Consider the following 13,095-nt stretch of genomic DNA (forward strand, 5'->3'; position numbering starts at 1 on the left):
TTTGAGGAATTCTAAATTATAGAAAGCTTACCATACACACTTCCTTCAAAGCCGAAGTCACAGAAATAACAGGTCTCATTGGCTGCTTTGTTGGGGAACCCCCCATTTCCTGCTGCCCTGACGGCGGAGACACATCAGAGTTCTTTATTCCCTTGGCCACCAACTGTAATAAGAATGTAAGCACATTGGCCAATTTACATTTGCATGAAGAGACAAAGTGGTATATATATAAGATCACTGCCTATACACTCAAACCGCAAGAAGTTTTTTCATTCCTCAACTTTCGCTGTGCAAGGCAATGTACTAGGTGCTGGGGAAATATCAGTGAATAGACAGACACGTCTCTGGCTTCACATACACAGCCATGTGTCCCATGGTGCTAAATAACTCCTTTCCACCACATTAACAATGTTTTACAAATTGCCTTCTAAAAGATTAAACATTAGTGCTCTAATTTCAACCCTTACAAAATCTGGCAAAAACAAAAAAAAGCTTACTTACTAATCTTATATTTCAAAAAGGATGCTTCTGCAAATTCTAAAGTTTGGTACAATCTTAACGTGAACATCAGTTACCCATCATGAGAGCCCTGATTATAAAATGTCGACATAAATAAGAAAGGAAAATGTGCAAAGTACAGGTAGTAAGATTTACTTCACTGAAAATACCATTTGTTATTTTCTCATGTTTTTGCTTTTATCTTGCCATGGAGACTCTGTAAACAATGTGAAATCATGTTCTGAACTTTCAGTAAGTATAAGGAAATGGCATTTCTCAGTCTGCTCACAGGAGCACGGCAGCAAGTCACTCCCAACTTCTCTCTCTTCTTGAAACAAGTAAATAAGAATTTCTGATGAGAAAGTATCAATATCAATATTTCAAACTAGTATTTATTGAGCATGTTCTAAGCATAAGATAGTAATCCAATTCTAGCATTTAGTTCTCTGATCTTTCATTTTATACCAACAACTATTCTGTTCAAAAGGAGATGGAGATAGCCAACATAAAACTGAAGGAGACGAACTAAGTTGGAGGAATGATACTACTTGACTTCAAGACTTACTGAAAGCTGAGGTTATCAAGGCAGTGTAATAATAATGAAAACAGATCAACGGAACAGACCAGAGAGCCCAGAAACAGACCTACACAAATACAGTCAACTGCATTTAACAAAGGAGCAAAGACAATTCACTGGAGAAAGCACAGACTGCTTATCAACAAATGATGCTAGAACTACTGGACACCCACAGGCAAACACACAAACAACCTGACACCCCGACAAGTACTCACTCACAACTGATTACAGGCCTAAATGTAAAATTCAAAACTTTATATAAAAACCCCTAGAAGATAACACAGGAGAAAATCCATATGACCTTGGGTTTGGCAATAACTTTTAGATACAACACCAAAGGCACAATCTATATTAACTTCGACCTTAAGAGAAAACTTAAGTTATAGACAAAAATACTTATTGATAAATGTTATGAGTTAAACAGGGCATGAGAACAAAGACCACCAAATTCAGTCCAGCAGGATCAAGATACAGGAGGGAGAGCTGTGACATTCTTTTCACACTACTCATCTTGGAAAAAAAAATCTTTTCTTTTAATCAACAGAAGGTATTTTAATGAAGAAAATGTTTCACACATTATTATTAAAAATCTACTCCGTATTATACTAAAATCTATATGGCTGCCACATATATGGCTAATGACTAGTACAGACAGAGTCTCTGAAGATATCTGATCCATGGTCTAAGAAAGTCACTGGCATCTAATAAGAAGGATCCTGAGCAGCCTCCAGGAAATGCTTACACTTTATGATCAAACATCTACTTGTCTCTCCCCGGGTCAACTAAACAGACATAAAGAACCTGAGATAACAAACAAGTAAAGAAAGGCAAATGAAATCTAAACCAAATAATGAAAACAAACAAAACATCCTCCTAACGCTCATAATTACTTTAAAACAAAACTAATTCAGTTATTAAAAAATTAAGGGTAATTCAGAGTAACTACTGAGATGTGGCAACACCACTATAAGCCAAGCAATACATTTATTAATACAGGAGAACTTGAGCCTTCTGTGTAAATATCATGGATATATTATTTTTAGACAGAAATGTTAATGCTGACTGTAAGATAGAAGACCATCGTGTATTTTTTAATTTGTGAAAGAAGAAAACATTAGATTGAGTCCGTTATTCAGAAAGATGATTGACATAAAAAAAAAAACATAAAAATTAACTAAGTTAAGAAGAAAAATTTCATAGAAGAAAAATGTAAAACTTCAAAACAAATATAACTCAATTTGTTACAAATTGATTACCTGGCTAATTTTAGAATATCTACTTCATTCTAACAAGCTTTGTAAAAATTCAATCAAAGTTATTTTTTTTTTTAATGTGCAAAAGGAATAAAACACTGATCTGAAAGTTTCATAAGTGAGGGTTAGGAAACAAGCTGCTTTGGAAGCTTTTTCCACTAGCTATTTTATCACCAGGTTAATACAGTCAAAAGACTTTTCTATATTGTTTATATCTTCACAAAAGGTTTTTAATTATCACTGTAAAACTGTTTCTGTTTTATCTGCAATTACACTAGTTGCTGAAAAATTAATTAACAATGACACCTAATGACAAAACTCAAAATTTCACCAAATACTGAGGCCAGATTTATAAACATATGAAATTATCAACTTAACTACTCTTGGAAGTATAGATAAATACAAATGCTATTTTATCTCACCTCACATCAAACACCAAAATAACTTCCACATAGATCATCATCCTTAAATGATGAAAGAGACAGAGACACAGGAAAATGAATGAGAATAAAAACACAGAATCACAGGGTTGTGGCTGGCACAGCTCCCTTGAGAGCTGGGAGGGTGGCAAAGGCAGGGTCCTCACAGGGGCCTTGGCTTACATGCTCCTCCCACACTTTCTTCTCTCTCTCATATGCCTCCTTCCGCTTGCGCTCAAGCTGCTCCTTCAGGACGGCTGCACGGGCACTTGCCTGGGCCTGGAAAGGAGGACAATCCACAAAATTAACGCCAGAAAGAAAGGCACGGGGTTTGCCTTTCTTTCCTGGTCTAAAAAGTATTTCCATATATGCTTACATACAAACACACATTAATCTTTTTTGGTTAGAGTTGTGTGTAAGTGTATATGTGTACAGGCTTCCTAGGTGGCTCAGTTGTAAAGAAATCATCGTATATGCAGGAGAGTTGGGTTTGATCCCTGGGCCAGGAAGATTCCCCTGGAGAAGGAAATGGCAACCCATTCCAGTATTCTTGCCTAGAGAATCCCATGGACAGAGGAGCCTGGGGGGGCTACAGTCCATGCGGTGACAAAGAGTCAGACACGACTGGGTGACTAAACAACAACAGTATATGTGAATGCATGTCTATGTGAGACAGTGTGGCTGAGAGTATGTGTGTGTGTGTGTTGGTGGGGGGGGTGCCCCTCCAGAATACAAACAGGCTGCAAACCCGGCACCTAAATCAGGTGTCAAAACACAGCAGCTGCTCAATAAGTATCTCTGGAGTGAAAATAAATGAATGTACATTCAAAAGGAAATAAACGTGGAAAAGTTTTAAAAGATGACGATTATGCACAAACTTGTCTTCACAGAAATGGACACTATGTTTTTCATTTTCACGGTTACCATTTTCTCTTTTTAAGATTACTTGTGTGATAGTTCCATGTATTTATGCCATGCTTTCATCAAATTGTTCTCCATAAATAAGATATAAAGAGAGAGAGAAATGCTACTTTTCAGAAACAAAGCGAGGACAAAGAAAAGTTAAGGCAAAAGAATAAGGTGATTTAACGATGAAAGACTTAATAACACAATTTTCTATTGGGTTCCCTTTTCTCTAAGAAAACCCCTATCACCTTCCAGTACATACCTTCAGGGCTTCCACTTTTTTACGCCTCACATCAGCCTCCTCACTTCCTTCTTGATCTTCAGAGCTGTCAGTTTCCTTCTACAAAATAAGTAGTGAACACAGCAGCACTTAGGATAGAACCGCAAATTCACTGCAGAGTTTATATGAATAAATAAACATCTAAAAATGAAAAATGGTAACTTATTCAGAGCTACAACTTGAACTCTCCAGAACCATCAACTCCTATGGACACTGGGAAAAACAGATAAAAAGAGAGTGATATAAAATGTCCCCTTTTATATGTCCATGGCTACTACTCACACTTTCCTCTCAGAATTCCCCTGGAACAACAGGTCTTATCAATTTTAAGTCATATAAATATGATTTTCTGTATTCCTATATAGTTTTTTTGGTCTTTGACTTTCACTGTCTTCATGAGATTTTATCTTGTGTTAGTGGCACAGCATTTTTAATCTCAATATATTATAATGTCATTCAAGTACTTTTTGAAAAATAGATTTTCAACCTGCCTTTTCACCACGAAGCTTGGCTCTAATCTGTTGGCGTTCATTGAAATTCTGCAGTCTTATTTGTCTTAGTCTTGCCAAATAAACCTACAAAGAGAAAAAAAAAGGCAACATTTCAATTTAAAAAAAAACTACCAATATTTTTATTGCTAAAATGTTTTTAATTTAAAGAAAAGTGTTAATGGGAATATAAGAAATAAAATTTTGAGATCTGGTTAATGGAAATGTAATATTAGCTTTCAAGTGTTTAATTTAGATCAATTTATTTATGAAAAGAAATACATTACAGTGACAAAAATTTTTAATTTTATTGAAAGAAATTGAAATCAGAATACGGAAAAGCAGTTATGGAGCAAAATCATAACACAGTATGTCAGCCAAGATATATTATTAACAGGTCCCTACAGACCTACAAATCCTCCAATCACCGTGAAGAACGTAAACCATGCAGGAAAGGAAGGCAATCAACTCAAAGTGACGGTGCCAGGCAGCGAGCATGCGGGAGGCGTACCTCTTCCTCTTTGTTTCTCGGCTTCCCTCCTCGTGAAGAGCTGGGCCTGCCTCCATAGAGAGCTGCCAGGTTGTGCAGGATGCCCTGTGCGTCACGTAATGTACTAAGTTTAAAGAATGACTATAGCTACAGCAGCATCTTACCTAGGAACAGCCTGGGGCCACTATTTTTGCTGGCAAGTACTGATCACATCTAGGTGATTAGCTGATAAACAGAAAACAGACCCTGGCATTTTCCTTTATCAATTTAACCAATGCATTCATGGAACAGAAAAAAGCAATTAAATCCCAAACTTAGTCAATATTAACAGAGACCAGCTACACTTTTACTAGCCACTTAAGTGAACAGAGTTTTAAAAACTGCTTTGGAGGTCAGCTAAACTCCAAATCAAAATCTCTCTCTACAAAGGCCCATCATGTCTACATGTTTGCTTACATACTAAGCACACACACGACAGGGAACGTGCTAGCTGCAGTTCCCTGCTTGCAGGCACGCCGCATATCTAGACTGCAAGTGACCCGCCCAACCACATAGGGACTCGTGATCTTACGGTTTATCCCAAGGGTGCAATAAGCTCCTTGCCAAAATGACTTGTAAGGACCCCGCTCTCTTCCTGTAGCAGCAGTGATGCTCCAAGAGCCTCCCAGCTTACTAATCAAAGCCCTCTTCCCTCTGCTCATCTTGCCTCTATCAGCTTGCTAAAAGTATACTTTTTGTATTTGTCACCTATATTTTTCTGCTTCCCATTTATGTTTTAATCTGCTGCACTTTGGGTTCTGATCCCACTATGGCTCTGAAAAATTTCCAAGGCTACCAATGGCCTCCAAGTTCACAGTGCAAATGTACCCTTTTGAGCAAATTATGCAATTACAATTTCTACTGGAAATTAGTTTTGATTGTATCTATTTATGTCAGTATCTTTTTCTCTCATAAAAATCATATAAGTTCACCATAGGAAACATATAAAATAAAGACAAGACATTCATAATTCTACCATCTGAGAAAGTTTAACAGTATTTTCCTCCAGATTTCCTTATGTGCCTATGTAGGAAATATTTTAGTTTGAAATATTATAGCTAACAATAGAAAGAAGAAAAGGAGTGTACAGGGACGTCCCATGTACCCTTCATCCAGTCTCTTCGAACTGTATCATCTTGTATTACTGCGGTGCGCTATCCAAACTGGGAAGCTGGGCCTGCATGAACCACAGGATTTCACTGCTTACACATGCACATTTTTATATCTGCAACAGACCATCTTATTACACACACAGCTTTGTTAGACCACCATCAAATCAAGATACTTAATTGTACAATTAACTGTATCACTTCACAGCCACATTTTCTACTCTATCCCTGCCTATCAACTGCTAATCTATTCTCCATCTTTACAATTATATTTCAACAACTTCTATATATATACACACAGTATGTATCCTCCTCCAGTTGACGGTTTTCACTTGATTTTACTCCCCTGCAGTCCATTCAAGGCAATGGACACAAGACTCAATGGTTTGTTCTATCTGAGTGTTGAGTAGTAGACTAAGGTATGGAAATGCTACGCTTTATTTAATCATTCACCTGCTGAAGGACCCTTGGATTTCCCGTTTTTGACTATTAAGAGTAAAGTTGCTAGTAACACTCATGTTAAAAGTTTCTTGGGCTTTCCTGGTGGCACAGTGGTAAAGAATCTGCCTACCAATGCAGGAGAAGAGGGTTCAATTCCTGGGTTGGGAAGATCCCCTGGAGAAGGAAATGGCAACCCACTCAAGTATTCTTGCCTGGCAAATGCCATGGACAGAAAAGCCTGGTGGGCTATAGTCCAAAGGGTCCCAGAGAATCAGACATGACTTAGTGACTCAACAACAAAATGTTTCTTTGTGAAAATAAGTTTTCTCTGGGACAAGTAGAATTGCCTACTGTTGGTATTGCAGATCCATCTGCAGTTTTAAAATGGACTGCCAAACAGTTCTGCAAAGAGGCTGTATCAGTTAACATCCCTACCAGCAATGTTTGATGACTCCCTTTTTCCACATCTTCATCAGCATTTGGTTTTATCACAATTGGGTAGGCAGTGATGCATTATTGTGGTTTAATTAATTTGCATTTCCCAAATGGCTAATAATGCTGAACATCTTTGCATGTGTTTATCTTCCATCTGCATATTCTCTTCAAGGAAAGGTTTAGAGTGTCTTTTGCCCATAGGTAGGCAGATTCTTTACCACTGTGCCAAACATATACAAAGTTTTATATAACTTTGTACAGTTAAATGTTGAGTTTTTATATGTTCTAGATACAAATCTTTTGTTAAACATGAGGTTACAAATATTTTCCTTCAATATATAACCTGTATTTTCTTCCTCTTAACAGGGTCTTTTGAAGAGCAAAAGTTTTAAATTCTGATGAAGTCAAATTTATCAAGTTTTTCTTTTATGGATTGTGCTTTTAGTGTCAAGTCTAAGAACTCTTTGTCTAGTCTTAGGTCTTAAATTTTCTTCTTTTCCTGTAAGTTTTACAATTTTCTCTTTTACATTAGAGTGCATGAACTGTTCTGTTTTATACAGTGTGAGGCTGAAGTCAAGGTTCATACTTTTGTCTAACAATGATGAGACATTTCTTGACTGGATTGTGATGAGTGACAAAAAGTGGGTTTTACATGACAACCAGTGATGAGCAGCTCAGTGGTTGGATCAAGAAGAAGCTCCAAAGCACTTCTCAAAGCCAAACTCGCACCATAAAAAGGTCATGGTCACTGGTGGTCTGGTTCCCGTCTGATCCACTATGGCTTTCTGAATCCCAGTGAAACCATTACATCTGAGAAGTATGCTCAGCAAATTGATAAGATGCACCAAAAACTGCAATGCCTGCAGCCGACACTGGTCAACATAATGAGCCCAATTCTTCCCCACAACAATGCACAACTGCACATCACACAATCAATGCTTCAAAAGTTGAATGAATTGGGCTACAAAGCTTTACCTCATCCACCATATTCACCTGACTCCTTGCTAACCAACTAAAACTTTTTCAAGTGTCTCAACAACTTTTTGCAGGGAAAATGCTTCCATAATCAGCAAGAGGCAGAAAATGCTTTCCAAGAGTTCGTTCAATCCCGAAGCACAGATTTTTACACTACAGGAATAAACAAACTTATTTCTTATTTGCAAAAATGTGTTGACTGTAATTGCTCCTACTTTGATTAATAAAGATGTGTTTGAGCCTAGTCATAATGATTTAAAATTCACAGTCCATACCTGCAACTACTTTTTCAACCTAATTTATAAATTTCAAAACACGCTTGTCTAAATCTATTTTAAAATGTTTCTGAGATTTTAATAAGAATTGCAAATTTAAGAAGACTTGCCATTTTTTATTACACATTGAGACTTCCAATTAACGACCACGGCAAGTGTCTCTAAATATTTAACAATTTCGTCAAGATATTATCATTTTCATGGCACAAATCTTACATGTTTATTATTATACTTTTTCTCCCCACTTTGTTTGGGGCAACTGTAAATGGTATATTGCTGTTTTTTAAATATCAGTTTCCATTTCTTCATTGTCAACGTACAGAAATCAGTCGACTTTTGTGAAATGATCTTATATCATGTAACTATAATGAGTTCATTTTTAGTTCTAGGAGTGCTTTGGTATACAGCCCTTGAGATATTCTATGCAGATAATCATGTCAACTGGAAACAGTAATAGTTTCATTCCTTCTTTTCAAATCTGTATGCCTTTACTCTCTTTTTTGTTCCTTACTGCACTAACCAAAACTGCCAGCTGCTGCTGCTGCTGCTAACTCACTTCAGTCGTGTCCGACTCTGTGTGACTCCATAGACGGCAGCCTACCAGGCTCACCCGTCCTTGGGATTCTCCAGGCAAGAACACTGGAGTGGGTGCCATTTCCTTCTCCCATGCATGAAAGTGAAAAGGGAAAGTGAAGTCGCTCAGTCGTGTCCGACCCTAAGCGACCCCATGGACTGCAGCCTTCCAGGCTCCTCCGTCCATGGGATTTTCCAGGCAAGAGTACTGGAGTTGGGTGCCATTGCCTTCTCCAAAACTGCCAGCAGTATGATGATTAAAAGTGGTGAGAGTTAACTTCCTTGTTTTTTTCCAGACTGTAGTGGGAGAGCATTCAGTCCTCTACCTGTAAGTATTAAATTAGGTGTGAGTTTGTTTATAGATGTGCATTATGAGGTTGAGGACAATCCCACTGATTTTCAGTTACTGACAGTTTATATTATGTATGTTGATCTCTGTCAAAAGATTTTCTGCATCAATTGTTACGCTCACATGATTTTTCTTTAGCCTGTTGACAGGGTGGAACAAAACAGACTTGGGTTTCCAGACTAAATCCTACTTGGTTGTGGTTGGATTCAATTTACTAAAATTCAGGTTCTGGCCTACTTTTGTGGGCTTTACTTCAATACAAGTCTGGTATTCTGAACTCTTGTAACGTTACTCTGGTCTGCTTCACTATTCTGGTGCTGATGCAGCTCCTGCTCAGGCCCTTCTGTGAAGATGAAGCTGCTTTCCAGGTCACCTGCTGTTACTGAAGATATCCTGATGCGAGGCGGGGGCGGGGGGGTTGCCACTGAGCTTGGTCTCCTTGTCATTAGGCAGAGCATGGGGACACTTTGTGTAAACTGCTATGGATAGATGGATCACCTGCTCATGTACTAGCTGTTAAGTGGACTGGGATAGTCCAGGGCTTTGCTGCCACAGGTGGGTCAAACTGTCCTCCAAGTCACCTGCTCATGCTCTAGTTGTGGAATGGGGCTTGGACAGCCTGGGGCTTCATTGCTGCCCACAGTTTAACCCACCCACCAGGACCCCCGGGGCAGACAGTGGGATTCCTCTTTCCCAGTTATGTTGGTGAGTGAGAGGATTTTCTTGTCTTTTGTTGTTGTTCAGTCATTCATCGTGTCCAACTCTTTGTGACCCCATGGACTAAGCACACCAGGCTTTCCTGTCCTTCACCATCTCCTGGAGTTTGCTCAAACTCATGGCCATTGAGTTGGTGGTGCCATTCAACCATCTTGTTCTCTGGCGTCTCCTTCTCCTTCTGCCTTCAATACTTCCCAGCATCAGGGTCTTCTCCTATGAGTCAGCTCTTTGCATCAGGTGGCCAAAAGACTGGAGCTTCAGCATCAGCCTTTCCAATGAATATTCAGAGTTGATTTCCTTTAGGATGGACTGGTTGGATCTTCCTGCAGTCCAAGCGACTCTCAAGAGTCTTCTCCAACACCACAGTTTGAAAGCATCAATTCTTTGGCACTCAGCCTTCTTTTCTTGTTTAGTTTTGTTTTTTTATCTATGTCTATGGTAGATCTGGGAATTCCCTGGTGGCTCAGATGGTAAAGCATCTGCCTACAATGAGGGAGACCCAGGTTCAATCCCTGGGTCAGGAAGATCTCTTGGAGAAGGAAATGGCAACCCACTCCAGTATTCTTGTGTGGAAAATTCCATGGACGGAGGAGCCTGGTAGGCTATAGTAAATGGGGTCGCAAAGAGTTGGACACGACTGAGTGACTTCACTTTCACTTTCATGGTGGATCTGGACTGCAGGCATGTCCAACACTCAGTTCATGAAATATAGGAGAGGTGATTTCCAGAGTGTTACTGTATTTAGAGGGAAGAGCAGGAAAAAGTAGGTCCTGGAAGAGTGGAGAAGTTATTTTTTAGTAGTGAGGGTACTACAATATACTCCACGGTAAGACTAGTACTGCTACTGCTTTTGGTCCCTATTTGCATGGAAAATCTTTTTCCAGCCCTTCACTTTCAGTCTGTATGTGTCCCCTGTTTTGAGGTGGGTCTCTTGTAGACAACATATGTAGGGGTCTTGTTTTTGTATCCATTCAGCCAGTCTTTGTCTTTTGGTTGGGGCATTCAACCCATTTACATTTAAGGTAATTACTGATAAGTATGTTCCCGTTGCCATTTACTTTATTGTTTTGGGTTCGAGTTTATACACCGTTTTTGTGTTTCCTGTCTAGAGAATATCCTTTAGTATTTGTTGGAGAGCTGGTTTGGTGGTGCAGAATTCTCTCAGCTTTTGCTTGTCTGAAAAGCTTTTGATTTCTCCTTCATACTTGAATGAGATCCTTGCTGGAGTACTGCTACTGCTAAGTCGCTTCATTTGTCCGACTCTGTGCGACCCCATAGATGGCAGCCCACCAGGCTTCCCTGTCCCTGATATTCTCCAGGCAAGAACACTGGAGTGGGCTGCCATTTCCTTCTCCAGTTTTATATCATACATGACTATATATATGTACTTTGATATATGAGTATATAAAATTTAAAAATCTCTAGAACCATGAATATATTTAAGTTATGCCTTTAAATTTGTATTTATCCATTGAATATATAAATGTTAAATATGTACATAAATTTTAAAAAATATATTAAAAAAATAGACTAGCACAGGTGACCCTTAACCACTGTGGATGTGAACTGTGGGTGGGTCCACTGATACAAAGATGTTTTTCAATAGTAAACACACAACCTGCGGTTGTTGAGTTCATGCATGGATGCTGAACTGCAGACCTGATTTGGAGGAATCACGTATACAGAGCATAGGTTTAAGTTACCTGCAGGTTTTCAACTGCAAGGAGAGTCAATGCCCTCATCTCCACATTGTTCAAGGTTCAACTGTGTACCCAGGTTCCAGAATTACCATACGACTATGTTTTAGTCTTTACAGCAACCCCAGAGGCAAACTCTGGAACAGAGGTTGTCAAACTACGGCTTACAGGTCAAATCCAGCTCGCCACCTATGTTTTTATGTTTTATACTCTAAGAATGGTTTTGCACATTTTTAAATGGTCAAAAAAACAAAAGTATTTCATGACCATATGAAAATGATATGAAATCCAAATTTCAGTTCCTAAGTAAAATTATACTGGACCTCAGCCATGCTCATTCATTCACACAGTGTCTATGGTTACTACCATGTGACAATGCAGAGCTAGTTATGACAGAGATATTATGGTTTGAAAAGACTAAGATATTTACAGAAAAATACCTGCCAATCCCTAGATTATGGAACAGTACACAGACCAAACTTAGTGTTCTACCTCCTGGGTCTATTATTTTGCTTGATAATTTATATATATTAAATATATTCTTTTCTATGTACCAAAAATTGTATTTGAGCAGGACAATGAAGGAATTTTTTAAGAGCTGAAAAAAATATCTTCTCAAAATAAACAAGTTAGTGATGAAGAACTAATTTGCTGCTAGGATACTCTACAACAAGAATGAGCAAACTACAATCCTCAGGTCACATCCAGTCAGCTGACTGAAGGTTTCACCAACACAGCTCCGCCTATTCGCTCAAGTTTTCTCTGCCACGCAGAGCTGAGCCGTTACTTAGGACAGCAAATGGGCTGCAAAGCCTAGAACACTTACCATCTGCCCTTTTACAGGAAATATTTGCTATCCCTGCACTACAAAATCATCAAGTTCACAAGTTTTACCTAAAGTAAAGCAAACACTAACATGGGATTTAGGAACAAACAGCAAAGCAAATTACTTGGAAGAATGATCTTGAAAGTCAGACATACTGGGTTTGCCCGCTGCCTCCAGATATATCAAGTGATCTTGGGCAAAACTACACATGACTCTGAGTCAGTTTCAAAACCTGTGACCTGGGAATCAAAACCCCCACTCCAGAAAATTCCTGTCAGGATTAGATTCTAAGTAACTTTAATTTTTATGAATACTGTTCAGAGAAAGACAAACCACTTGGCTTGAGGTCCTACTTGTTAAGAGTTTCCTTAACCTGCATTTTTTCTATTAATATTATGTGAAAAGGGAAAAATTTGAATTTGCATACAAACACATAGAATTACTCTGAAATACCTGGTTCCTTTAAATCACAATTCAACCTAAAAATTATTTATGTTCCAAATGCTTGTTCACAGGACAGAAATTTTGATTTCATTTTGCCACAGGAACAATGTTGTAATTCATTAGGATTATTCCAATATAAAGCAGTTAACAAAAGGTACTGATCAAATAATTTAACTACAGCAGTTTTACAACTTCAGAGGGTTAATCTTTAAGACTTAAAACTTAACTGTTTAGGTTTGATTATTTATAAAGAGATTTTAGTATGACAAAACACATTTTAGGTTTCAGATGTGTATCTGTCACA

The 13,095-nt window shown here is 38.3% G+C and overlaps 1 protein-coding gene across 4 annotated transcripts in view; it reads right to left on the reverse strand.

The window, feature by feature from the left end:
• The window catches only part of NEK1 (NIMA related kinase 1), a 133,845-nt gene that overhangs the window by 42,705 nt on the left and 78,045 nt on the right, over positions 1-13,095 (reverse strand). For 3 of the 4 annotated variants that reach the window (XM_027548929.1, XM_027548931.1, XM_027548928.1), the window contains 5 exons: positions 4,933-5,016; positions 4,425-4,508; positions 3,916-3,993; positions 2,931-3,026; positions 32-163 (listed from right to left, as the gene is read on the reverse strand). In XM_027548929.1, coding sequence (XP_027404730.1) covers positions 32-163; positions 2,931-3,026; positions 3,916-3,993; positions 4,425-4,508; positions 4,933-5,016 — 474 coding nt within the window. The remainder of the gene's footprint in view (positions 1-31; positions 164-2,930; positions 3,027-3,915; positions 3,994-4,424; positions 4,509-4,932; positions 5,017-13,095) is intronic. The other variant, XM_027548930.1, reaches the window with a different exon arrangement.

This window comes from Bos indicus x Bos taurus, chromosome 8 (assembly GCF_003369695.1).
Source record: "Bos indicus x Bos taurus breed Angus x Brahman F1 hybrid chromosome 8, Bos_hybrid_MaternalHap_v2.0, whole genome shotgun sequence".
In the NCBI taxonomy this organism is placed as follows: domain Eukaryota; kingdom Metazoa; phylum Chordata; class Mammalia; order Artiodactyla; family Bovidae; genus Bos; species Bos indicus x Bos taurus.